Source organism: Chlorocebus sabaeus, chromosome 27, assembly GCF_047675955.1.
Source record: "Chlorocebus sabaeus isolate Y175 chromosome 27, mChlSab1.0.hap1, whole genome shotgun sequence".
NCBI lineage: Eukaryota > Metazoa > Chordata > Mammalia > Primates > Cercopithecidae > Chlorocebus > Chlorocebus sabaeus.
Genome location: NC_132930.1, coordinates 32894605 through 32919097, shown reverse-complemented (window position 1 = coordinate 32919097; position 24493 = coordinate 32894605). Strand labels below are relative to the sequence as shown.

Genomic DNA, 24493 nt, shown 5'->3' with positions numbered 1-24493 from the left:
TATCTATAGGCAACCACATGAATGAATTACATAAAATACTGAGTTAAAGAAGCTAAACACAAAATACATACTATATAATCCCATTTCAAAGTTTCCCAAAACAGGCACGAATAATCTACTTTGTTAAAAAGTCAGAATACTATTCATATTTTACGGGGAGTGGGAGAGATTAGTGACTGGATAGGGATATGAAGAGACTTCTGGGGGTTCCATTTCTTAATCTGGAGGTGGTTATAAGAGTATGTTCACTTTATTCACTGAGGTGTAAGATCATGATCTGATACATTTTTTCCATGTAGTTCTATTTAGAAACAACAGTTTACAAAAAGTAGCAATGGAACAGCAGCTACTGTAATCCAGAAAGAAAACAAATATGCAAAAGCCCACAGGCATAGTGCTTGAGAATCCAAAAAGAGTTCAAGCTGAGTGAGTTGGCTCACACCTATAATCCTAGCACTTTGGGAGGCCAAGGTGGGAGGACTGATTGAACCTAGGTGTTTGAGGCTGCAGTGAGTTATGACAGCACCACTGCACTCTAGCCTGGGCAAAAGAGTGAGACCCTATCTCATAAACAAACAAATAAACAAAACCAAAAAGGATTCAGTGTATGCTAAAGATAATGCCTATACTCAAGATTATTATGAGGATTAAAGGATATAATATGTGTAAAGCATATACCTGGCATAAGTATTAATAGGTAGTCAATAAAAGCTGCTATTAATAGGTAGTAAATAAAGGCTAGTCAATTACTCTGCTACTGATATGCTCTTTGATTGCAGTGCTCAAAGTAGAATGAAAAACAGAAAGGCTAAGGCAGTACAGAGCAGGTAGGCTATGCTGAGCTTTCTAAGCCATATTATAAATTTAAGACTTTATCCTAAGGTCAATGGAGGAACCAATGTAGATTTTTATTCAGGGGTAATATGAACACATTTGAATTTAGAAGAGTTATGCAATAAAAGAACTTAAAAAAAGAAGTCAAGAAGAAAGGGGGCTATCACCATTCTTGCAGAGAAAAGTTCTGTATAAAGAAAGAATGAAAGACAGAGAAGGGCACAGATCTGGAAATCAGTATGCAAATATTGAGAACATAACTCATAAATTTTGCAAGGTTACACAGTTAATAAATGACATCTACAACATGAACATAAGGTGTTAACTCCAAGATCACAATTTACTACAAAATCACAATGAAATACATTTTATGAATTTTAATTCTACACAAATGGCAACAGGGCATTCTCCTTAACTATTCATTAAAATAAAACAGAAATTAAAAAAAAAGTCTCCCAGAATCGTTATACTTGTTACTAACTACAAATTATACATATATATGCAAATAGATAGTCCTATACACATATCTGTATATCTCCGTTTATCTATATCCATCCACACACGTTTCTCTAAAATTCAGATTTTCCAAGGCATAATTTGGTGTGGATCTTTAATACACACCCAAGACATAAGCACCAAATTACCATGAGTGCTGACAAATATAACTCTAATGTGAAAACATTTTCATTAAGTTATTGTTATTTCAACAACCAAGTAAGATGTATGCTCTGAGGGCTTTCTACCCTTTAGTTACATCACTGTTAACTTGGTGGCTCTACAAGATTGAAAAACAATGAACCACTGTTCAGCATATGCTATGGGTCTATAATAAGCAATATCTTCTTTGGTTTGCTTCATGAATGTAAACTGTCAGATACATCCAAGACATAAACAATGCTTTCTTACTGGGTTTTAGAGTTATTCAAAACGCATTTTATACATAAGCTGCTCTCACCACCACCACTCCCACCTCTCACAAAAGACAAAAAGAAAAAAAAGCTTCTGGGTTCTAGAACTCAACTTTTTTGGTTTATTACTAAACCATACGGTACAAACAAAAACAGTTAATACTAAGCTAAAAGCAAGTGTAAGACATCATGTCATGATGTTAATACTTTCCACCTTCTGTTGTAAATTTACAACTCCAAGAAAATGTGTAGTTTGTGCTTATTCACATGAGAACATAGAATGAATTATAGTACATCAGACAACTAACATATAAAATGTTTTGACCGATAATTTTTATATTAAAAATGAAGCCAGAATTTGTTATATTGTTAAAGCTGGGTCACAGAAACACTGAGAATCGTTATGTTTTCTCCTATTTTTGTACATATTTAAAATTGTCCATGATGATTTTTAAAACTCAGCCCAAGTCTTCATATATTCTCTTGGGAAGGTATTCTCTCAGGAAAGCTTTTGATTTCTCCAAAGAAAGAGTAATCAGAATTTGCATAGGGTTGGTATAAAAGAGAATTGTACCAGTAGCATCACTAAACGGAATGTGGAAAGTGGCATCTCTATGAATCCCACTGCTTAAAAACAAACTTAAATATCAATTTAATCCCAATTAGTAACAGAATAAGAACCAAAGTCCAAAGGACAATATATACTTTTTAAAATCACAATCTGACCTCAAGCCAACTTTTGTACAGCCATGGTTTCTGCCACATTGCAACTTTTGGGGGGTGCTATAATTTTTCAGGAACAGAATATATCATACCTCTATGCTTTTGTCATTGGTGCAGAAGTCATTAAAGGGTAAGAGTAGAGCAAAGTACTTAAACAGATTTTTCTTTGCACTATGGAAGATTAAACTAGAGAAGAATAAGAGGAGAAGATAGGAAGCCATATAAGAATTTTTTGCAGCAGTCTAGGTAAGAAATGAGGCTGACTTCAACTGGAGTGAAAATAAAGGGAAATGAATGGGTTTAAGATATATTTGAAAACATAATTAATTGGTGGATTGGCATAGGAGATGAGAAGGAAGATAAGTAAAAGATGACCTTCAGGTGTTTGACTTGTGAAATTAGGTACATTGAGATAAAAAGAACACCAGAGAAACAGACGTTGTATTTGGCAGAGGGAGATCAAGATTTAACTTTTAGGTATGGTACATACCTAATATCAAGATATTTTACCATTACTTTCTGTGGCAAAAATCTGCGGTTTTTGCCACAGAAAGTAATGGTAAAATATCTTAATATTAGAATACCTGAGAGACATATAAGTGGAGAGAGAGAGAAAAGTCAAATATTGGGATAGGTAACTGGTAGGGAGATAGAGAAATGAAGATGAAGAAAGTGTTTTAGGTTTTAAGATGTAGTCACTGTATGTCAAAGCTATAGGGATCTAAGACCTACAATTCTGAACCACGTTACATTCACTCTATCAACTGAAAACTGACTTGAGGTGTAACTTTTCCAAATAACATTTGTTATAAAATTATTTAACCTATCACACAAAAATACAACATAAAGTTACTCAACCTATCACACAAAAATACAACATAAAATACAACATAAAGTTACTTGGCTAAATTTTCCTGACAGAGTAAGTGATGAAACCTGGGGGAGGGGTGCACCACACACACAACAACAATTAAAGTCCAAAGCCACCTGTGGATCTTCAAATGTTAAGAATGCAAGAATGTACAGCTGCTACATGCATTCCTGCAGCAGAAACACAAGAGCTTTTGAACCAAAGCACAAAACTTCTAAGTAGAGGAAAACTCCATTCTGTGATTGCTTTCTCTGGGAAGTCTTGCTGTACATATCCTTTTATCCCTTCAAGAACTGGCTTTAAGACAAACTAGCAAATAGCAATGTGTTGATCCGATTTCAGTCTGTATATATGCTGACTCTACCAACCACATATACTATATGAAAATACACATATCATGTGAAAACATATATTCATATATGTATTTCACATTGTACTGGCCCATTTTCACGCTGCTGATAAAGACATATCCAAGACTGGGCAATTTAAAAAAGAAAGAGGTTTACTGGACTTACAGTTCCATGTGGCTGGGGAGGCCTCACAGTCATGGCAGAAGGTGTAAGGCACATCTTAGAAGGCGGCAGACAAGAGAAGAGAGCTTGTGCAGGGAAACGTCCATTTTTAAAACCATCAGGTCTCATGAAACTCATTCACTATCATGAGAACAGAGCAGGAAAGACCCACCTCCATAATCCAATCACCTCCCACCAGGTTCCTATCATGATACACGGGAATTGTGGGAATTACAACTTAAGATGAGATTTGGGTGGGGAAACAGCCAAACCATATCATCCCACCCCGGCCCCTCCCAAATCTCATGTCCTCACATTTCAAAACCAACTATGCCCTCTCAATTGTCCCCCCGCAAAGTCATAACTCATTTCTGCATTAACTCAAAAGTCCACAGTCCCACATCTCATCTAAGGCAAGTCCCTTCTGTCTATGAACCTGTAAAATCAAAAGCAAGTTAGCAGATACAATGGGGGTAACCGACATTGGGTAAATAGAGCCACCCCAAATGGGAGAAATGGGCCAAAACGAAGGGGCTACAGACCCCATGCAAGTCCGAAATCCAGCAGGGCAGTCAAATCTTTTTTTTTGAGACAAGAATTTCACTCTTGTTGCCCAGACTGGGGTGCAATGGCGTGATCTCAGGTCACTACCACCTCCACCTCCTGGTTCAAGCAATTCTCCTGACTCAGCCTCCTGAGTAGCTGGGATTACAGGTGCCTGCCACCACGCCCAGCTAATTTTTTGTATTTTTAGTAGATAGGGGTTTCACTATGTTGGCCCGGCTGGTCTCGAACTCCTGACCTCGGGCGATCCACACACGCCTCAGCATTTCATAGTGCTGAGAATACAGGTATGAGCCACAACACCTGGCTAGCAGTCAAATCTTAAAGCTCAAAAATGATCTCCTTTGACTCCATGTCACACATTCAGGTCATGTTGGATGGGTTCCCATAGTCTTGGGCAGCTCTGCCCCTGTGGCTCTGCAGGGTGCAGCCTCCCTCCCAGCTGCTTTCACAGGCTGATGTTGAGTGTCTGCAGCTTTTCTAGGCACACGATGCAAGCTGACAGTGGATCTACCATTTTGGGGTCTGGAGGACAGCAGGCCTCTTCTCACAGCACCACTAGGCAGTGTCCCAGCAGGGGCTCTGGGCTCCGACCCCACATTTCCCTTGCACACTGCCCTAGCAGAGGTTCTCCATGAGAGCCCAGCCCCTGCAGCAAACTTCTGTCTGTGCATCCAGGCATTTCCACACATCTTCTGAAAGCTAGGCAGAGATTCCCTAAACCCAATTCTTGACTTCTGTGCACTCACAGGCTCAACACCACGTGGAAGCTGCCAAGGCTTGGAGCTTGCACCCTCTGAGGCCACGGTCCGAGCTCTATGTTGGCCCCTTTCAGTAATGGCTAGAGTGGCTCGGACGCAGAGTACCAAGTCTCTAGGCTGCACAGAGCACAGGGACCATGGATCTGGCCCATGAAACCACTTTTTCCTCCTAGGCCTCTGGGCCTGTGATGGGAGGGGCTTCCGTGAAGACCTCTGACATGACCTGGAGACAATTTCCCCACCGTCTTGGGGATTAACATTCGGCTCCTCATTACTCATGCAAATTTCTGCAGTAGGCTTGAATTTCACCTCAGAAAATGGGATTTTCTTTTTTTCACATTGTCAGACTGAGAAATTTCCAAACTTTTATGTTGTTTCCCTTTTTAAAACCAAATGCCTCTAATGGCACCTAAGTCACCTCTTGAATGCTTTGCTACTTAGAAATTTCTTCTGCCAGATAACCTAAACCTAAATCATCTCTGTCAAGTTCAAAGTTCCACAAATCTCTATGGCAGGGCCAAAATGCCACCAGTCTGTTTGCTAAAACATAACAAGAGTCACCTTTGCTCTAGTTCCCAACAAGTTCTTCGTCTTCATCTGAGACCACCTCAGCTTGGATCTTATTGTTCATAACACTATCAGCATTTTTGTCAAAGCCATTCAACAAGTTTCTAAAAAGTTCCAAACTTCCCCACATTTTCCTGTCTTTTTCTAAGCCCTCCAAACTATTCAATCTCTGCCTGTTATCCAGTTCCAAAGTCACTTCCACATTTTCGGGTATTTTTTCAGCAGCACCCCACTCTACTGGTACCAATTTACTGTATTAGTCTGTTTTCACACTGCATGATAAAGACATACCCAAGACTGGGCAATTTACAAAAGAAAGAAGTTTATGGGATTTACAGTTCCATGTGGCTGGGGAAGCCTCACAGTCATGGTGGAAGGTGAAAAGCACATCTCAGATGGAGGCAGACAAGAGAAGAGAGCTTGTGCAGGGGAAGTCCCCTTTTTAAAACCATCAGATATCGTGAGACTCATTCACTATCACAAGAACAGCACAGGAAAGACTCACCCCTATAATTCAATTACCTCCCACCAGTTTCCTCCCACGACACGTGGGAATTGTAGAAGTTACAATTCAAGATGAGATTCCGGTGGGGACACAGCCAAACCATATCACAAATACTATTATTATAATATATTATATGAAAATACAATGCTGTATATCTTGTTCTGGATAATGGTCCCATAATCCAGTTAGGCCTCCTAAACAGAAGCTTGGAAATGATCCTCTGTTCTTTCTCCTTTTTTCTGTATGGTCATATCTAATCAACAACTAAAATCTGTTTATTGTAAATCCTCTTGTAATAGTCTCCCCATCTTCTCCGTTTCCACTACTACTCTTATTTCAGACCCTCAAAACTTGCTTGGTCTATCTTGACATCTTCTGATTTACCTGTTATATTCTCCATACTAGCAGAGTAATCTTATAAAACCACAAATTAAATTATCACTCCCATGCTTAAAATTCTTCCAATGTTTTTTCTCCACCTATAGTGTGAGTTAATTTCCTTATCTACAAAGTAGGATAAAAAATATAGTTCCTATCTTATAAGACAGTTGTGAAAATCAAATAAATTATAAGTATAAGCACTTAATGCCTAATCCACAGTAAAACAATTTAAAATAATTACTGCTAGGTTCAATTAAACAAACTATCTTTTCTCATTTCCCACAATCATCTTATGATTGTTCACGGACTCATATAAGGAAACCTCACCATTCCCCTCCTTTATGCAAATTTAATACTTTATACACATTCTATTATCGCATTTATCATATTCTGTAGTCAGAGAGCCTTGTTTTCCCCAGGAGACTGTGCTTCATGAAGACAATCTAATTCACCTGAGTCTCACCTGAGACTGTGCTTCATGAAGACAATCTAATTCACCCGAGTCCCCTAGTACACTGCCCTGTCCATAAATACTTACTGAAAAAAATGGTGAGGAAGAAAATATATGCAAAAGGATTTTAGCAGATGGCCATGCTTCTTTCAACACTGAAAATACTATTATCCTTTATATAAAATAAAGGGAGCAATTTTAGAATGGGTCTGAGGAATGAGTAGGTCAGCAGAAACTCACTCAGACAGAGGATATGAAAGGATCTGTGGGCTCAGACTGTTAAGAGTGAAAAGTTAGACAAGCAAGCTAATATGTACTCATAGGCAAATTCTATTTATGTGCTATGCCAGAATACAAATACTAAAAGGTTAAGAAAGCAAAGAAGAAAAAAGTGATCACTAGGCTCACTACTGATGCCAAAAGAGTAGTATGCAAAAAAAAAATATATAGGATTCTACCAAGAAACTACTTTTCCATACCCTAAATTGGCACAGATGAGTACAAGGAAAGGAAGGTTAAAATGAAACAGCTATATCCTATTAATTCATCTGCCACTCTTGGGGAAAGTTCAAAAGAGATGGAAAGGTATTGCTCATCATTCTTAGAATCAGAACAGAAGGTAACTTTATACTGAGACTAAAACTTAATACTGCGAGTCTGTGCTAATGAAAAGCCTTGCCCACTAACTCCATGTTGTCATCATCATCCATTCCCAGTTGTAAAAGCAAGAAAAAAATTAGTGGATATTTTCTCTGATTAACCCATCACAGGGGAATCCTTATCTCTGACACCGTGCACTCAAATACAGAAGTACCAGTTCTCTCTCACTCCAAGACGGGAACAAAAAGGCTGAGGAGGCCTAAACCCAGAATACTTTTTCCCACCCTGAAACTCAAATTCTAAAATAAAATGAAAACAGCACTACTAAAGTTTTAGATGTAACAATCTGACCAGAAAGGATGAGACTTGCTAATTTTTAAATGAAGCTTGACCTGGTATAGTGGTTAAGACCGGATGTGAATTCTACTTTTGTATTTGCTAGGCAGAAAGACTTGGGTAAGACACTTAACCTCTCTAAGCCTGTATTTTCTCATTTGTAAAATGAAGATAAAAATTGTACTATTTCATATGCAAAATTATATGTGATAATACACATAAAAACTTAGTATCTGCCTAACACATGGTAAGCACTCAATAAATATTATCTATCATTATTTCAAGGGGCAATTATTGGTGCTGGAAAATCTGTAAGACAACATGTATATTACTAACTATGGTAGTTAGGACTAAAAGTGATGAATTCACAAGAACATACGTAGACTAATGACACTCTTTTTAAATACTTTTATGTTTGAACAATCTTTAACTTTAAACAAAAGTTTTAAGTATAGTAAGGCTTTTATCTTCCCAACCATTTGAGAGTAAATGTCTACATAATGACCCACCACTCTTGAATTCTTAGTATTTCCCAATTCTCTCACAAAAACAGCCATTAAAATCAGGAAATTAACGGTAACACATTATGCTCACTGCTATCATAGTGTCACTGCTCCTAAGCCCCTTCTCAATGACCAGTATAGGGCATGTGTATGTATACATACACATATATTTCTATATCGACATATGATGAAAACCATGAGTTCACACAAGTACTTCATTTCCTATCCAACACCACAGACAGCATTCTAGTTTTCCCTGCTTTCATATTTGTAACTCCCTTCTCAATGAGAAGCCTGGCTCCCATTATTCTTAATATTGATTATGTGATCAATCTCCATGTATGTAGCCAATCTCCCATTGTAGCTGTTTCCCTTTCCCTGCATGGACACACTCCTCACCTCTCTTGGCCGCAAAATCCCTACTCCATGTATATAATCTCCTCAACCTGTTCAGGTCCGTATTCCTCATGCCTGGCATCCCTCCTACAAGAAAATCCTCCCTACCCTGCTCAGGCTATGAAATCCCATACTGTACCGAGTCTCCACTGAGAGGCCTTTCTCCTTCTACCCTCAAGCTCTAACACCTTGGACTCAGATACCTCCATGTATGGACTCTCTCCTCATCTCACTTGAGCCTCAAAATACCTACACCAGATTGCAATCCTACATGGATCACTCTCTATCCCCTGCTATCTACTGGGGCCCTGAGAGCTCACTCAGGGTGTCATCCCACCCTAAGGAGATGTCCTTGCTGGGACCAGCTGATCTTCCCCCATACCAGGCCACTCTCCTTCAGAGACACCATATCACCCTGCTTGGGCTCCAATACCCTGCATTAGCATGCCTTCCAATGGAGAAGTGCTCCTTACCCTTCACTCCCCCATGGACACCCTCCTCACCCCATCAGGCTCCGAGATCCCACTCCTCTTAAATAATGATGTGGCTCTGCCTACCGCACACCTCATCTGGTGTGGATACCTACCCTTGTTTTCTCCCACTTGATGTTTTAGTCCTAAGCTGTTCAGAAAGGGAGAAGACGCTGAAGAACAATTAATTATATTTTTTTAAAAAAGAGACACCACTGAATAAACTGTGTAAGCACCTAAAATCAGAGCTAATTAAAACAATAATCCAGTTGTAAAAGGACCTGCTTTTTTCCACATAAAGAAACAGTACTCTATTCTTTTACACTAATTCCTTCTAAGTTTAAAAAGTTAATTGAAAAGTGTAATACAGAAGAGAGCACTGGGTTGCTTTCTAACCAAACATGCATTTTACTTAAGTATCTTACATAGGCCTCTGGAAAATCTAGTTAATTGAAAAAGAAGAAAAAACCCTGCTAATTTTATTTTGAGAATTTAAAAAATACAGTTGTTCCAAACACTAAAATATACATTTTTTGCATATGTGTGCATATATATATGTGTGTGTGTCTGTGTGTACATATATGTATGTATATGTGTGTGTGTGTGTACGTGTATATATATTTGAGATGGAGTCTTGCTCTGTTGCCCAGACTGGAGTGCAGTGGCACGATCTCGGCTAACTGCAACCTCCGCTGCCCGGGTTCAAGCGACTCTCCTGCCTCAGCCTCCCAAGTAGCTGGGATTACAGGCGCCTGCCACCGCACCTGGCGAATTTTTATATTTTTAGTAGAGACAGGGTTTCATCACGTTGGCCAGGCTGGTCTTGAACTCCCGACATCACATGATCTGCCTGTCTCAGCTTCCCAAAGCGCTGGGATTACAAACATGAGCCACCAAGCCCGGTCATATTTTTTTAAATATCCAGAACAAGTAAATTTGACTTGTTTTCAGGATGTTAACAGTTGTACTGTTTCCAGTATACTTATCCCCAGATACAACCCTGCAAAAATTAACAGTTGTGATTGTTATAATACCTTTCCCTTGCTCCTGGTTTCTATGAGGAAGGATGTGTCAAAAGCACAACCTGAGCCTCTTTTTACCCTTAAGTATGTAAAGTGAATTATCCGATTGGTGATTTTGGATGTGAGGAAGAGCTCAGTTCTGTTCCTCCTGCCCCTGGGGTTGAGCTTTCAAAGGAGAACAAACCTCCAAAGACTCATATTGGGCTCTGCTTCTCTACCGCACCTAGGGCTGGATGGATAAGTCAGCCTATGCCAGACCACCTGACTTCCCCATCAAGCTATTCCTCTAACCTGGCCTATATCAGTAATAGAAAGATTATTTTGGCTTCCATCTTTCTCCTTGTTTTATTTCTCAAGTTGTTCAGAGCCCAAGTAGAATGTCTTAATACATTGAAGTGAATGAAGACTGCTCATTTTTCCAGTTTTGATTTAAAAGGGCTGCTTTAATTTGAGCTTCTTAAAACTATTGCAAACAAAAAGCCCTCAAACCTGCACCAACAACAGATGTTCCAAATGAAAATAAGCTGACTTATCTGATCATGCTTATTACCCGTTTTTAAAAAAAAAAAAACTTCAAAGGCTTATAATTTCCTCCTTATAGAAGCCATAATTTATACTTTCAGTCCTACTTTCTGCTGCTACCCTATAAACCAATGGCACTATAATGCTAAATATTTTCAGAATATATTATTATTTATACTTAAATATATTTGCTTATACTCTCTGCCCATTCCCTCCACTGTACTTTCCTGCTGCATCCTTTACCTCAGAGATCAGCAAACTATGGTTCACAGGCCAAATCTACCTATTTTCATAAATAAATGCTACTGAAACACAGCCATGCTTATTAATTTATGTCTTTCTTTTGCACTACAACAGTGGAGGTGAGTAGCTGCAATAGAGACCAGATGGTCCACAAAGCCTAAAACATTTACTGTCTGGCCCTTTAGAGAAAGTTTGTCAATCCTTGCTTTCACTCAATGTTTTGAAGCCTAGTCATTTTGAATCCTTCAAGTCAAAATTAATTGTTCCCACTTCTGTCTTTCCATTACATTATATGAAGTCTAATATTTAACATCCCTGATTACTGTGAACTCTTTAAAAGCAAGGTAAATCCTATTCCTGTGTGAACAGTAAGCTTTTTGAACCACACCACAGTTCCTGTCTTTTCCATAAAATAGAACTCCCACGAACACTTTTCACATTCTTGGGGGAAGTACTTTGGAATAAACTTGGCTCTTTTCTCTACCACTTATTCAGTCCTCCCAAAAGAAGGAAGAATAACTAATATTGGCAACATCCTTATAGTTGGTCCCTAGTGGGATGGATTAATGTTTTAAAAGTCATTTTTCATTCATGGCCAAGCCTCCTGTTCACTCCTACCAACAAGCAAATCACATGGTAAACTCACTAGGGTACAGCTTCCTTGTATTTTAAGAGGCCTGTGGCTCCAGCTGTACTGTCTTTGATAGGTTGCTAAGTTCAATTCAGGGAGTTAGGGAGTAAGGCAATCTAATGTCTAATTTTGGTCTCAGTTCCAAGCCAAGGTCTTCAATGCAACCTTACCATTTTAAAAAGCTAATATTTTGAGCTTTGATTCCGAAGTCTATTTCTAGTTCAGAATCCAGTAAAGAAGAAACATAAAATTATATCCCCAAGTAATGGTCACACATAGGACTTAAGATAACTGATGACTGACAACAGTAAATTAACTATAGAAAAGAACATTCTTTTAAAATGTGTGATGCACCAATGTTACACATACCACATCTCAGTAACTTGATTAGAAAACTTTTTTGAAGGGAAAAAAAATGTAGAATCCGTATTAAGAGATTAAAACTAAGCCTATCCCATTTCTTTATCTAATAAGTATTTTGTTACGATCAGCTCTCAGCTTAATGAAATTAACACATAAAAGAATCATGGTTATCACTGATACAGAACAGTATTCCCCATCTTAATAAGTATGGTAAATGGTAACGCCCATCTAAAAAACAAACGTCCCTAGACCCCAGATGTCTCCAATTACTGCTCCATTTATCAGTTCTTCCTCAAAACACAGCTCTTAAATTAGTAGTTTACTACAAATGTTATCTCCACTTACACATATCTTAATTACTTTCTAACCTATTATAATATGGCTGCCATCTCCATCACTACTGAAATTTATCTAGTCAAGGTCACCTAGAGCCAAAAACAATGTACATTTCCCTGTTTCATGGTACTTGACATCTCATCAACACGTAACGATCCCTCCTTATTGTAATATTTTTCTCTCTCCTCTAGGATTTGGTAATACCACTCCCTCCTGGTTTTACTATTCAGCCAGTGACCTTACTTTGAGGTTTCTCTTCTTCTGCCCAAGGAAGGCTAAGATTCCTTAAGGTGTGGTACTGAGTCATTTACTAGTTATACTATCTAAACTAGCTCTAATATACTCAAGTTATACTCCAGATATACTGTCCCCTATTCCTAAGTAATCTCATCTATTTCTGTGGATTTAAGTATCATCTTTATGCTGGTAATTTTCTAATTCATACCTTTAGCCCAGATACTACTACTACATAAATATTATAGCATCTTTCATAAGAATAAAAATGGCAAACATTTGAGGACAGATACTATCCCAGTTTCACAGATTTCCATCTGTAAAAAGTGGAATGATTTGTGCCTAATGTTACAATGACAGGGGCTAAGAACAAACTGGATTATTTCCATTAAGTCCTTTCTACCACTTGTGAGATTTACTGTCCCTAAACAGTTTATAATTTAAACATGAAGACTACTGGACAAAATTACTTCCTATGTGCACGCCTTGCACATAGTGGTCAGAAAAGAATTGGCCAATTTAAATTAGTGGAGAAAGCGCTTAAATTTGCTTTTCAATAAATACTTTAGAAAAGACTCCAGGTTGTAGTTGAATTTTTTTTTTTGAGTCTTGGTCTGTCACCTAGGCTGGAGTACAGTGGCATGATCTCACTCACTGCAACCTACGCCTCCTGGGTTCAAGCAATTCTCGTGCCTCAGCCTCCCAAGTAGCTGGGACTACAGGAATGTACCACCATGCCCAGCTAATTTTTGTATTTTTAGTAGAGATGGGGTTTTGTCATGTTGGCAAGGCTGGTCTCCAACTCCTGGGCTCAAGTGATCCGCCTACCTCAGTCTCCCAAAGTGCTGGGATTACAGGGATGGGCCACCGTGCCTGGCCTGCAATTGAATTTTAAAGGCGACTAAGGATGCAGGGTAGAAGATATAACTAAAAAGATAAGAATTTGGGGTAATCTGGATAAAAAAGAACAAAAGCCTATGAAAAAGGTTGAGTTGTCTAAAGAAGAATCTAGACAAACTGAAGAAGCAGGCTGGTAAACTATGACCAGCTAGATCAACATGGCTGGCAGCTTTTATTTCATGGAAAAAAAGACAAATGGGAGATACTACAGCTTTGTAAACTATGAAATCAAAGCAGCTACTTTAAACAATGATTTACTATTGGTTGTAAGTCAGACTGAAAGACAGTAAAACCAGCAATGTAGACACTGATATATACCAGAATCTTATCTGGATCTGTCCTAACACTTACTGCATTAAAAAAAAAAAAAAAAAAAAAAAAAAAAAAAAAAAAAAATTGAATCCATGAGATATTGTAAAGAAGGTAATAATAGCTTGGCAACAGATTAAGGTTAAAAAAAGAAGAGCGGCCGGACTCGGTGGCTCAAGCCTGTAATCCCAGCACTTTGGGAGGCCGAGACAGGCGGATCACGAGGTCAAGAGATCGAGACCATCCTGGATAATACGGTGAAACCCCGTCTCTACTAAAAAATACAAAAAAAACCTAGCCGGGCAAGGTGGCAGGCACCTGTAGTCCCAGCTACTTGGGAGGCTGAGGCTGGAGAATGGCGTAAGCCCGGGAGGCGGAGCTTGCAGTAAGCTGAGATCCGGCCACTGCACTCCAGCCTGGGCTACAGAGCGAGACTCCGTCTCAAAAAAAAAAAAAAAGAAGAAAAGAAAGAAGCAAATGAAGCAAAGAGGATAGAGTTGCTGCCAATTATGGGGAAACTGCATGAAAGGAAAGGAGATACAGACAATTCCTCATTTTAAGTTTTGTTTTCTATCAAACACAAAAATTCTCAAAACAAAATTTTTATTTTGCTTTAATTAAGAACAAAGTGGTATTCCTCAAATACAAAGATGGCATTACTTTGTTAATCAGTTTTCTACTGGTAGCAGTAGGCTGGTCTGGGCCCCCCATTCACATTTTCTTATCTAGATTGTATGGTGAATAAAAACTCTTGAAAAGATTACCTGATTATAGATTCAGCTCTTACGTATGAACTCTACAAAGTTAGGCAGGTCCTTAAAAGTTTGGACCTATGTCCTTGGTGCTCTGTTATCTATCAGCCATGAACGCTGGTCATATATACCAAAGGGAAGGAACACTACTAAAACGAAAAGATAGAAACTTCCCACCAAAAATGTAGGTTATTACAATTGAAAGATAAGATTTACTAATGAGGAATAAAAAGTTACATAACCTAACCAAAAATCTATATATCTTTGTTGCTCCTTCCAAGACTGCACTATGGCAGAATTAAAGACCAGGGTTGGAAGTCAGACAAATGAGAGGAATGTAGAGGACACGTAACAGCAATTTATCATGCGCACAGCCAATCAGGAAGCAGCGCACCCATGTAGCCAAACAAGGGATGCAGTACATGCACAAAGAGGGCATCACACAAAAAAAGAATGGTTAAGACCAGTCCACAGCCCATATCTAACATTTACAAACTACAAAATTCACACACTGCTTGGTTCCAAAGATGGCAGAATTTCACTCTTTCAGATATGAAAAGATCCAAGAGTACAGAGAACTTCAAAATTTGCATGCAAAATTCATCAGTATGCCTATTTTACAGAAAGACTTGATATGTCTTAACCCTCCAACTACTCATCAGCATCACAGATTCCATTTGTCCAATGCACACTATTAGATGGTGCCACAGTTTACATCTTTTAAAACAGAAAACATATTTGATAGTGCTTGAAAAAAACAGCTGTATAAACAAAGTCTTTTGGATAGCAGACCCATCCATACCAGTCCCATCAATCCAGATTTCTAAGTAAATCTACTCCTATGGGGTTTACATGGCAACAGTGACAAGATGAGGGAGAAATTGGTAAAATATAGGAGCAGGAAACCAGAAGCATCCAGAAAGTAGCAGCAAGTTGACTAACAGGAAAAGTAAAATAGAGAGTAGATACCGACAAAAATTAACTTCAAGATGATCTAGTATGATATACATTTTTTAAATGAGCTAAAAATAATTTATTGTATTCAGTTACCACATAGCCAAAATAATCCTTTTTGCATCAAAGGCCTTCCTGGTTTCATACATAAAAAGCCAGGATTAGACTAAGTGATACCCTGTGATTCTAAAACTACAATTCTACGGCTCTAGAATAGTCTAGAATACAGACCATTCAAGCCCTTACTATCTTTTCTTTAACATGTTCCACGATCTTTTCATTGTTCATCAGGATTCCTACCAGAAAGAATCTATTGGCAGAAACGTTAAGAGTTCAAAGCTGCTAATAACCTGTGTAAACCAATCATAATACTAGCAAACACTTAGGGAATGCTTTCTATATGAAAGACACATATCAACATATACTAACAAAATTAGCAAACAACCTGATTATCTCCAATTTACAGATTAAGAAACTAAAGTATAGAGAGGTTAAGCTACTTGTCCAGACTGCTAAGTGGTAACAATAGGATTCAACACAAGTAGTCTAGCTCTAGAATCTTTATGTTTATTTGCTGTTTTATACTACCAAAATAAAAGATTTGAGGAAAAATAAATTACGCTATAGGTTTGGTTATTATCAACAGTCTTTAATTAAGTGGTATCGCAGTAATCAAGAGTTGGCTGGAGCAACTACTGTATAGAACTGAACTATCCAAAGTGATAGCCATTTGCTACATGTGGCTATTAAGCCACCTAAAATGTGTCTAGTCCAAATTGGGATGTGCTATCAATGTAAAATACCTGATTTTGAAGACTTAATATTTTGAAAAATATAAACTAACTCAATCATTTCTACATGGATTAGTGTTAAAATTATAATATATTGAACACATTGTGTTAAATAAAATATTCTTTTTAAATGTGGTTATTAGAAGATTTAAAATTACCTATTTTACTTCCATTATATTTCTGCTGGACAACACTGCTATGTAGGAAAGATACTGGAGTTTACAGAACGATTCTAAACCAATCTTTGCCATTCTGTTTTGCTGCTGTTACCTTAGACAAAATGGTTACACTGATTCTCAGCTTCTGTATCATAAAAATCAGGTTTAAAAACAGTCCTAAAACCTGCTGCTTAGATTTTGGTATCTAAGTCTATTTTCCACGGAAAAGAATGGAGATAAATTCAGAAAAGGAGCTCATGCCACAGCATGGACAGGTAAAATACAAAATTAACCGGGAATATCTTGTTTTGGCAGAAATACACTGGAACCAGCTTGATGAGACACCCATTGGCCAAACCTGGGACAATTTGTGAACCAAAATAACGACAGCAATGGATTTAACCACTGAATAAAATTAAGAATCCATGAGTTCATACAGGTAAAAAGAACTGAATAAATAATGGAGATGGGAAAGATTACCTTATGTCAGAATGTCAACCAATAATTATAGAAGGAATGAGGTCAGATAATCATCAATTGATGCTCAAACTTGTGGGTGAAGTTTTGATTATACTATGTAAATATACTGTTCCCCAAAATTATTTTTCCACAAATTGCATATTAGTTACAATGAGATAAATAATAACTTTCAGGGATACATATGAGGAATACCAGCTTAACAAAATTTTCAAAGCTGACATCACCAACACTGGTATACACCAACATCATGAATCTCAAGATATGATGCACTAAGAAGGGCAGAACATCTCTTAAGTGGTATTCCTGCCAAAATGCAGAACCAATCTAATCACGAGAAAGCAAAAGACAAATTCAAATTGAGGGATGTTCTACAAAATAGCTGCCCTGTACTTTTAAAATGTCAAGGTCAAGAAAGACTAAGGTTGACGAAGTGTTCCCGATTAAAAGAGACTAAGGAGACATAATTACCAAATGTAATGCATGATCCTGAAGAGGATCCCAGAATAAGGGGGGAAAAAAGCTAACAGAAAAAATAAACAGATATAATTTGAATATGGACTATAAATTAGATAACAGTATATCAGTAAATCTTCTGGTTTTAACAACCTCACTATAATTAGGTAAGACAGTATCCTTGCTTTTTAAAAATATACACTGAAGAATTTAGGGGTAAAGAGGTTGATGTCTCTGAATTACTCTCAAATTGTTCTGAAAAAATATAGAGAGATCAGTATAAAGCAAGAATGATAAACACAGCAAAATGTAAAACAACAAATGTGGGTACACAGGAATTCTATTCTTCCAACTTTTTAGATTGAAATTACACCAAAATACAAAATTTTAAAATATTGGCCAGTCTCCCAGATCAGATATCCTAATGGACTATACTAGTCTTGATGATGTTTAAAAATGCACAGGTGTATTTCTTTTATCCTAGACCTGTTTTAAATTGCATGACTTATCAAATGCTAATTATTTTATACATTTCATAAGATCCAGGACTGTATTTGTTATTTCTCAATATCATAGTTAGTACTAGGATACTATTTACCATATCCAATAAGCACTCAAACATTTGTTACATGAGCTACTGAAAACTGTAACTCAGTACAGTATAGGCTAATTATAGAAAAACAGTCAAATTATAAAAAGTACCAAAATGTAAATAGCTATTAATTGGGACAAAAAGTTGTACGACAACTCTTCAATGAAAAGAAAACTATCTGGAATGAATCAGAACAGTAGTTAAAAATCTAACATAAAGAGATGAATGCCACAATTAGAGGAAGGCAAACATCTCATTCCATATTAAGAGTTAAACGTTTACCTTTGTGGCTAACTACAAGCAGTCATGACAACTAAAACAACTTTCTTCCCTATAAAATTAGAATATTATATGAGTTATAAAATGAATCAGAGTTAGGCTAAGCACTGAGATTCAAAATCTCATTAGGGGCACAATACTAATTTGCTGTACAACCCTGAGATGCTGCCTACAATTCCGTATCTCACTTAAAATTAAGACGTTTGGATTATTTCCTTCCCCAAAAGGCAAGAAGGATATTATTTTGTAAAAATGGCTGTAAGCAATGAGAGCACCGAATATTATATATATACACACTGAATATACACATATGTGTACGCACACATATTCACACATGTATACACATGCAAAGGGAAAAGAATATGGCTTTTTTGCAAATATGTTTACAAAGTAATGAATGTAAGGCACATTAACAGCAAAAGGTAATTATCTAAGCTCCATTTAATCCCAATTCGCACTATAAATTAAGTGCTTAACACCTAAGATGCTAAAAAAGCCCAATCAACAAGTGTATACTCTGCTCAAATGGATGTTATTGTTTTTTTAAAATAACAATGGGGTTCGAGATCAGACTGGCCAACATGATGAAACCCAGTCTCTACTAAAAATACTAAAATTAGCTGGGCGTGGTGGCAGGCGCCTGTAACCCCAACTATTCAGGAGGCTAAGGCAGGAGAATCGCTTGAATCCAGGAGGCGGAGGTTGCAGTGAGCTGAGATCGCATCACTACACTCCAGCCTGGGCGACAGAGTGAGACTCCATCTCAATAAATAAACAAATAATAAAAACAAAATATGAGACAGGTTTTAATAGGGCTTAATTAGGACGGGGACTGTGGGAAACAATTCTCAAATACAGTTAGAAGCCAGGGACAAAATTTCTTTTCACATACGATACAATGTAATCGCATATTGCATTAAAAGTGTAATACAGTATTAACTTTCAATGTCTTCCAATTTTACTTGAATATACAAGTAGATAAGGCAAAAAGATATTCTAGTTCCCTTTTCCATCAAATCCAACTAATTGTGTTTCATTTAAAGTTTGACTATTTTTCAAAAGTCTATATATTTTTATGATGCAAAGTTATACTTAATGTATTTAAATAAGCAAGATCAGGAAAAAAAAACCCCAAAATATTCCAAAACATAAAGACATACTCAAATCACTTCGTGCCTTGGCAAAACTTAACAGTAATATCATAAGCTAGTGTTGCAACGCTGTCATCCTACCTAATTCTACCTAAATGAGCTCAGTAATTCTAAATTGGTGTCCAGAAGAGATCTTTACATAAGCAATTATCAAAAACAGTCCATTTTGTATTCAAGAAGCACAAACAACAATAGTTTTTTAAACTATTCATGTAAAGAATACCTAGAGATTTTTTACACTTCATAAACTAAAATCACGTATGAATACTTGACTAAAGCTATTTCTCATCGTCTTTCCTTAGAGAAGACCAAAATACATTTTTCGTAAGGGTAAAACAAAAGCAGTAAATTATTTAAACATCACTTAAATGCCCCCTAAAGTAACCTTCCCTTCTCGTACATTTTCTTACATTCAATGCATTCTGCGATACACATTTCTGAATTGAAATTGTATTAAGTTTAACTAATACGATCTCCTTTCCGCTAGTGAAAAAAAGATCTTAAGGCGTTAACCAAACACATGGGAGGCGGGGTCGGGGGTGCGAGGTGGTGCCAGAGCAGATGGAAACCAGGTAAGAGAGTTGTTTTCTTAAGACACTAGGGTTCCTCCCCAACTCCAAATGCCAAGATTCACTCGCCAGTAGAGCAAGCCGCTGCCACTATCCACTGCTTACACAATACAACCTTCCTTTCTACCTCTTCCCCTACACTCCCACCCATAACCCCTTTCCAAAACACACACCCACAACGCGTCCCATTTCATAAGCCGTTTTCGCCCCTCTAAGCCCACTAAACCAACCTGCTGGATAACAGCTCTATGCATTCGTCTCACTTTGGGGGGGAAAAAAAAAAAAAGCGCGACTGCAGCAAGGTCGGGAGTCCCACCATTCCTGTCACCCTAAACAATCCACAGGGTGACAGCCCCAAGCCCAGAAGTTTGAAGCAAAACGATTCATATCCAACCAAAAAGAGGGAATTGCAGTTGAATGGGGATGGGAGGTGGGGAGGGCGATGCGTGTGCGTGTGTGTGTGTGTGTGTGTGTGTGTGTGTGTGTAAGGAAGAGTCCATCACATGACAGTGAAAGAGGACCAGAGTCGTCGGGGCGTCCGCAAGCAGAAAAGGGGGGGAGGGTGTCGTTGCCGTGGCAACACCCCCCATCCGTCCAGACTTCCAAAGAGGGAGGAAGAACTTCAAATCCCAACCGTCAGCGCTCAAGCGGCTCCTTCTTAAAGGGGTACACACAGCGCCGCCGCCGAGCGCGAGAGGGCAGAGTTGGGCGTCCCCCGCCCTTCGGGCGACGCCCCCGCCGCCCCTCGCCCCCAGCCGGCCCATCCGCGGCCCCCGCCCTACGAGCGCCCGGGGGGTCTCCAGGTCCAGGTCCCCGGGAACTGGCCGCGTCTGCTCACCCGGCCCCCGGCGGCGAGAAGGGGGTGTGTGTGCGCTCGGCGGGGGCGCGGACCAGCCCGCCTTCCTCCGGCCGCCCTGCCCGCCGGCTCCCCTCAGCCAGGGCGCCGACCCACCGGGCCGCTTCCTCCCTCCTGTCAGGGTGGACGGCGGGCGACTGCGGGCAGCGACGGGCGCCGAGGAGTTACGGGGAGAGCGCTAGCGGGCTGCTTCCGCGGGGGCTCAGCAAGCGGGTCCGAACTAACAGTTCCCGGGGAGCCCAAGAGCTGGGAAGGCGAAGGAGGGCGGACCGCGCCGGGCCAGCAGCCCGCAAGACAAAAGGCGAGCGCCGGGGCCGCCGCGCCGCGCCGCTCCCATCTCGCTCCCCCACCGAACTAACCCGAACGGGAGATTCAACTAAACCCCTCAGCCACAAACTCCTCGGGCTGCGACAGCCGTCGCCGCGCGGAGCCCGGAGCCCCGGCCCGCGTCTCTCTTACCTACACAGTGCATGAGGCGGTGGCGCCAAGAGTCGAGTTCCCGCCGGAATCCTCTCCTCTCCGCCGCGCACCGAGGGCTCCGGCACTGAGCGGCGGCGGCGGCGGCGGCAGCAGCGGCGGCGGCAGCGGCCATTCTCTCTCTTCCCTTGTCCATCTGCGTCCCGCGTCACGCGCCCTCATTTACATACGAGCAGCGCAGGCACGAGGCAGGGGCGCGAGCCCTCGGCGCGAGCCCCGGAGCGCGCGCCCCCCGGAGGGGGGTTGATTGACACGTGTCACTACCTTCCCTCTGCCCTGCCCTCCCCCTCCCACCGCTCCCTCAGGGAGAGGCGGGGAGGGAGCCAGAGGAGAAGGAAGCAACCTGCCGCTTCCGCTGACCCCGCCTCCCCACCCACTACCCTCCTCCCCCTCCCGCTGGAGTTTACTCAGGCGAGCCATACCGCTCCCGCCGCCCGCGAAAACCCTGAGCGGGAGCGAGAGACCCGGAGCCCAGCCAGGAACCGGCGTGCTAGTGGAGCGGACTAGCAACGCCTACTTTCTGCCTTCACTACGGGACTCCGACAGTCCGGAGACTTCACTTCCCAGGCTTCATTGCGCCAGGATCCCGAAGCCGAGTTTGGCGCCATGGCGCGTTGCTTGCCGGTCATTGTAGTCCAGAAGAAAGGATCGTTCCCCGCCCACACTCGGGTTTGCAGGCTGGCCTGGAACTTCTCTGCGGCGCGCCGCTGGGGGTGCTGAGCCTGTCGCTCCCTGCGCCCGGGACCGTGCGCTGCTCGGGTGGCCGGTTCTGACCCGACTGCTTTAGCTTCCTCAGGCTCCGCGATGGAAGGGTGGTGGAAGCCGCAAGAGTTGTGGGCCCCTTGTGGGTTCAGGCTTCGCTTTGTGTTCTAAGTGCTGGAAACTTTCCGGGGTCTCTGTCTTCTTGTCACACCGCAGGGATAAGGGCAAGCCGGTCATTCGGCTACATCTGGAATAACTGCCAAACGTCCTGAGAGAGATCCCGGAGTGACTTCGGTTTTCAAGGCGAAGAGATATCGGAAAGCGAGAATGCTTGCAAGGACTAGGAAAAAGATGCGGGTTTTTTACACTGAAAATTACTTGCAGGGGACTGGGCGTAGCCGGCTGAAAACTGCAGAAGGAAAATTTTCTTTATAAGCTCCTGGAGGGCAGCGACCCACTGAGACCTCTGTACCGTGACATCTGTCACTCACTAGACCCTAGTACAGTGTGTGACGCGGGATTAAGCACTTTACAAATGTTATGGAATGAATTCTACGCCGTGCTAGAGAAAATAACTTCTTCAGAGAGAGCGAGAGAGGAATCTTATGTTTTAATACAGACTCCAATTAGAGTTTTTACTTTTGCACCAGAGCGATTGTGCGTTTGTTTCCGTATGCGTGCAGTTGATCAAGCCGAAGCTAAGCCACCCAACGTTTGCTAAGAAGTACTGTGTATGTCTGGAAATTTATTCACAAGTCTATGGGAAATATGTTTAATTCTTGGAAATCTCATAAATTCTGAGTTCAGTACCACCTTCCATGTTTTGTGGCTTATCCTTAACCACCTTCTTTCTTTTTCTTCCTATGAGAAAGTGTTTCTTTGCTCATTATGACTTCAGTAGTGAAGATGTAATTTTACATTTTCATAAGTTAAAAATAATAAAGTCTGAACGCATAATCACCTTTTCTAGAACGGTCACAATTGGAGTGCAGGTGAAATTATTAATGAAGGTGATCTTGGAATTGTCAGTGGATGGTTTCAGTTAACCACTTCCACTCATAATTGCCACGAGGATCAGCCTTTGCAGTTTTCCTGATTGCTTTTATAGTAATCTACATTAGTTAGGATGGGAAAATTATGGTGCAGTAATAAATGATCCAAGAATCTTAGTGGCTTAAAACAACAACAAAAAACTATTTCCTGCTTATTTACATGTTCATCTCTGGGTGGCAGGAGGAGGGGGTTTCATTCCATGTGGAACGTCCCCCGTTGTGTAATAGGCAAAAGGAAGATGAAGAATGGCAAACTGGTTCTTCCTAAATGTGATACAAGTCAGTTCTCACGTTTCATTGACCAAAGCAAATTATACGGGCATATAAAAAAGGGAGCAGGGAAGTGCGATCCTATTATATGTGCAAAAAGAAGATAACCAGAATTTATTGGTAAATAGTATCAAGGATTACTGTGATCTATCTTTCTAGTCACCAGTTTACAGTTCACTTTCTTTACACTACAAAATAGATTTGCTCCTATCACAAAGTGAGACAATCCAAAAGTTCTGTTCAGTAAAGGCATTAATCTCAAAGCCTAGCACCTCTGGGTGATGCTTGGTAGTCTCCATATTGGAACTGGATAAAGCTTCTCTTGTTATAAACTAAAAAGATAAGGTATCCTCCCCTGATCTCTCTCGCTTGCAATTTCTCTTCTCTCTCTCTCTCTCTCTCTCACACACACACACACACACACACAGACACACACACACTGATGGAACAGGAACTAAATAGACATGGTGTCTTAGTCTATTTTTTGCTGCTGTAATGGAATACCACTTACTGGGTAATTTATATGAAGAACAGACATTTATCGCTCACAGTTCTGGGGCCTAGAAAGTCCAAGATCAGGGTACTGGCATCTAACAAGGGCCTTCTTGTTACATGGCCCTGCAGTACAAAGGCAAAGAGAAGGCAAATAAGTAAAAAAGGGCCAAACTCATCCTTTTATAATGAACCCACTCCTGCTACAAAGAATCCACTCCCTTGATAATGGCATTAATCCATTCACTATGCCCTCATAGCCTATCACTTCTCATTAGGCCACATTTCCCAACACTGTTGAATTGGAGTTTATGTTTCCAACACGTGCTTTTTCGTGGACAAATTCAAACCACAGCATATGGTAAACATTCCTGTTTAGAAAGGAGAAAAATGGGAGACACACATGAACTGTTTCAGCAAATATTTTACGACAGTTAGCATCTCCAACTTTCCAGCCTCTGACAATTTCCTTGCTACCACCCAGTGAGCCTCTAAGTTAAAGCCACATATTTTAGATTTTCTG

The 24493-nt window shown here is 40.2% G+C and overlaps 1 protein-coding gene across 14 annotated transcripts in view; it reads right to left on the bottom strand.

The window, feature by feature from the left end:
* Nucleotides 1–23094, bottom strand: part of LCORL (ligand dependent nuclear receptor corepressor like) — a 182741-nt gene extending 159647 nt beyond the window's left edge. Inside the window, exon 1 of one of the 14 annotated variants that reach the window (XM_038008655.2) lies at nt 21437–23094. Coding sequence is in view for 10 of the 14 variants with exons in the window: in XM_008017795.3 (XP_008015986.3) it covers nt 21437–21590 (154 nt within the window). In the remaining 4 variants the exon portion in view is untranslated. The remainder of the gene's footprint in view (nt 1–21436) is intronic. The other 13 variants (XM_038008653.2, XM_008017795.3, XM_038008663.2 and 10 more) reach the window with 13 other exon arrangements.
* Nucleotides 23095–24493: the final 1399 nt, after the last annotated feature.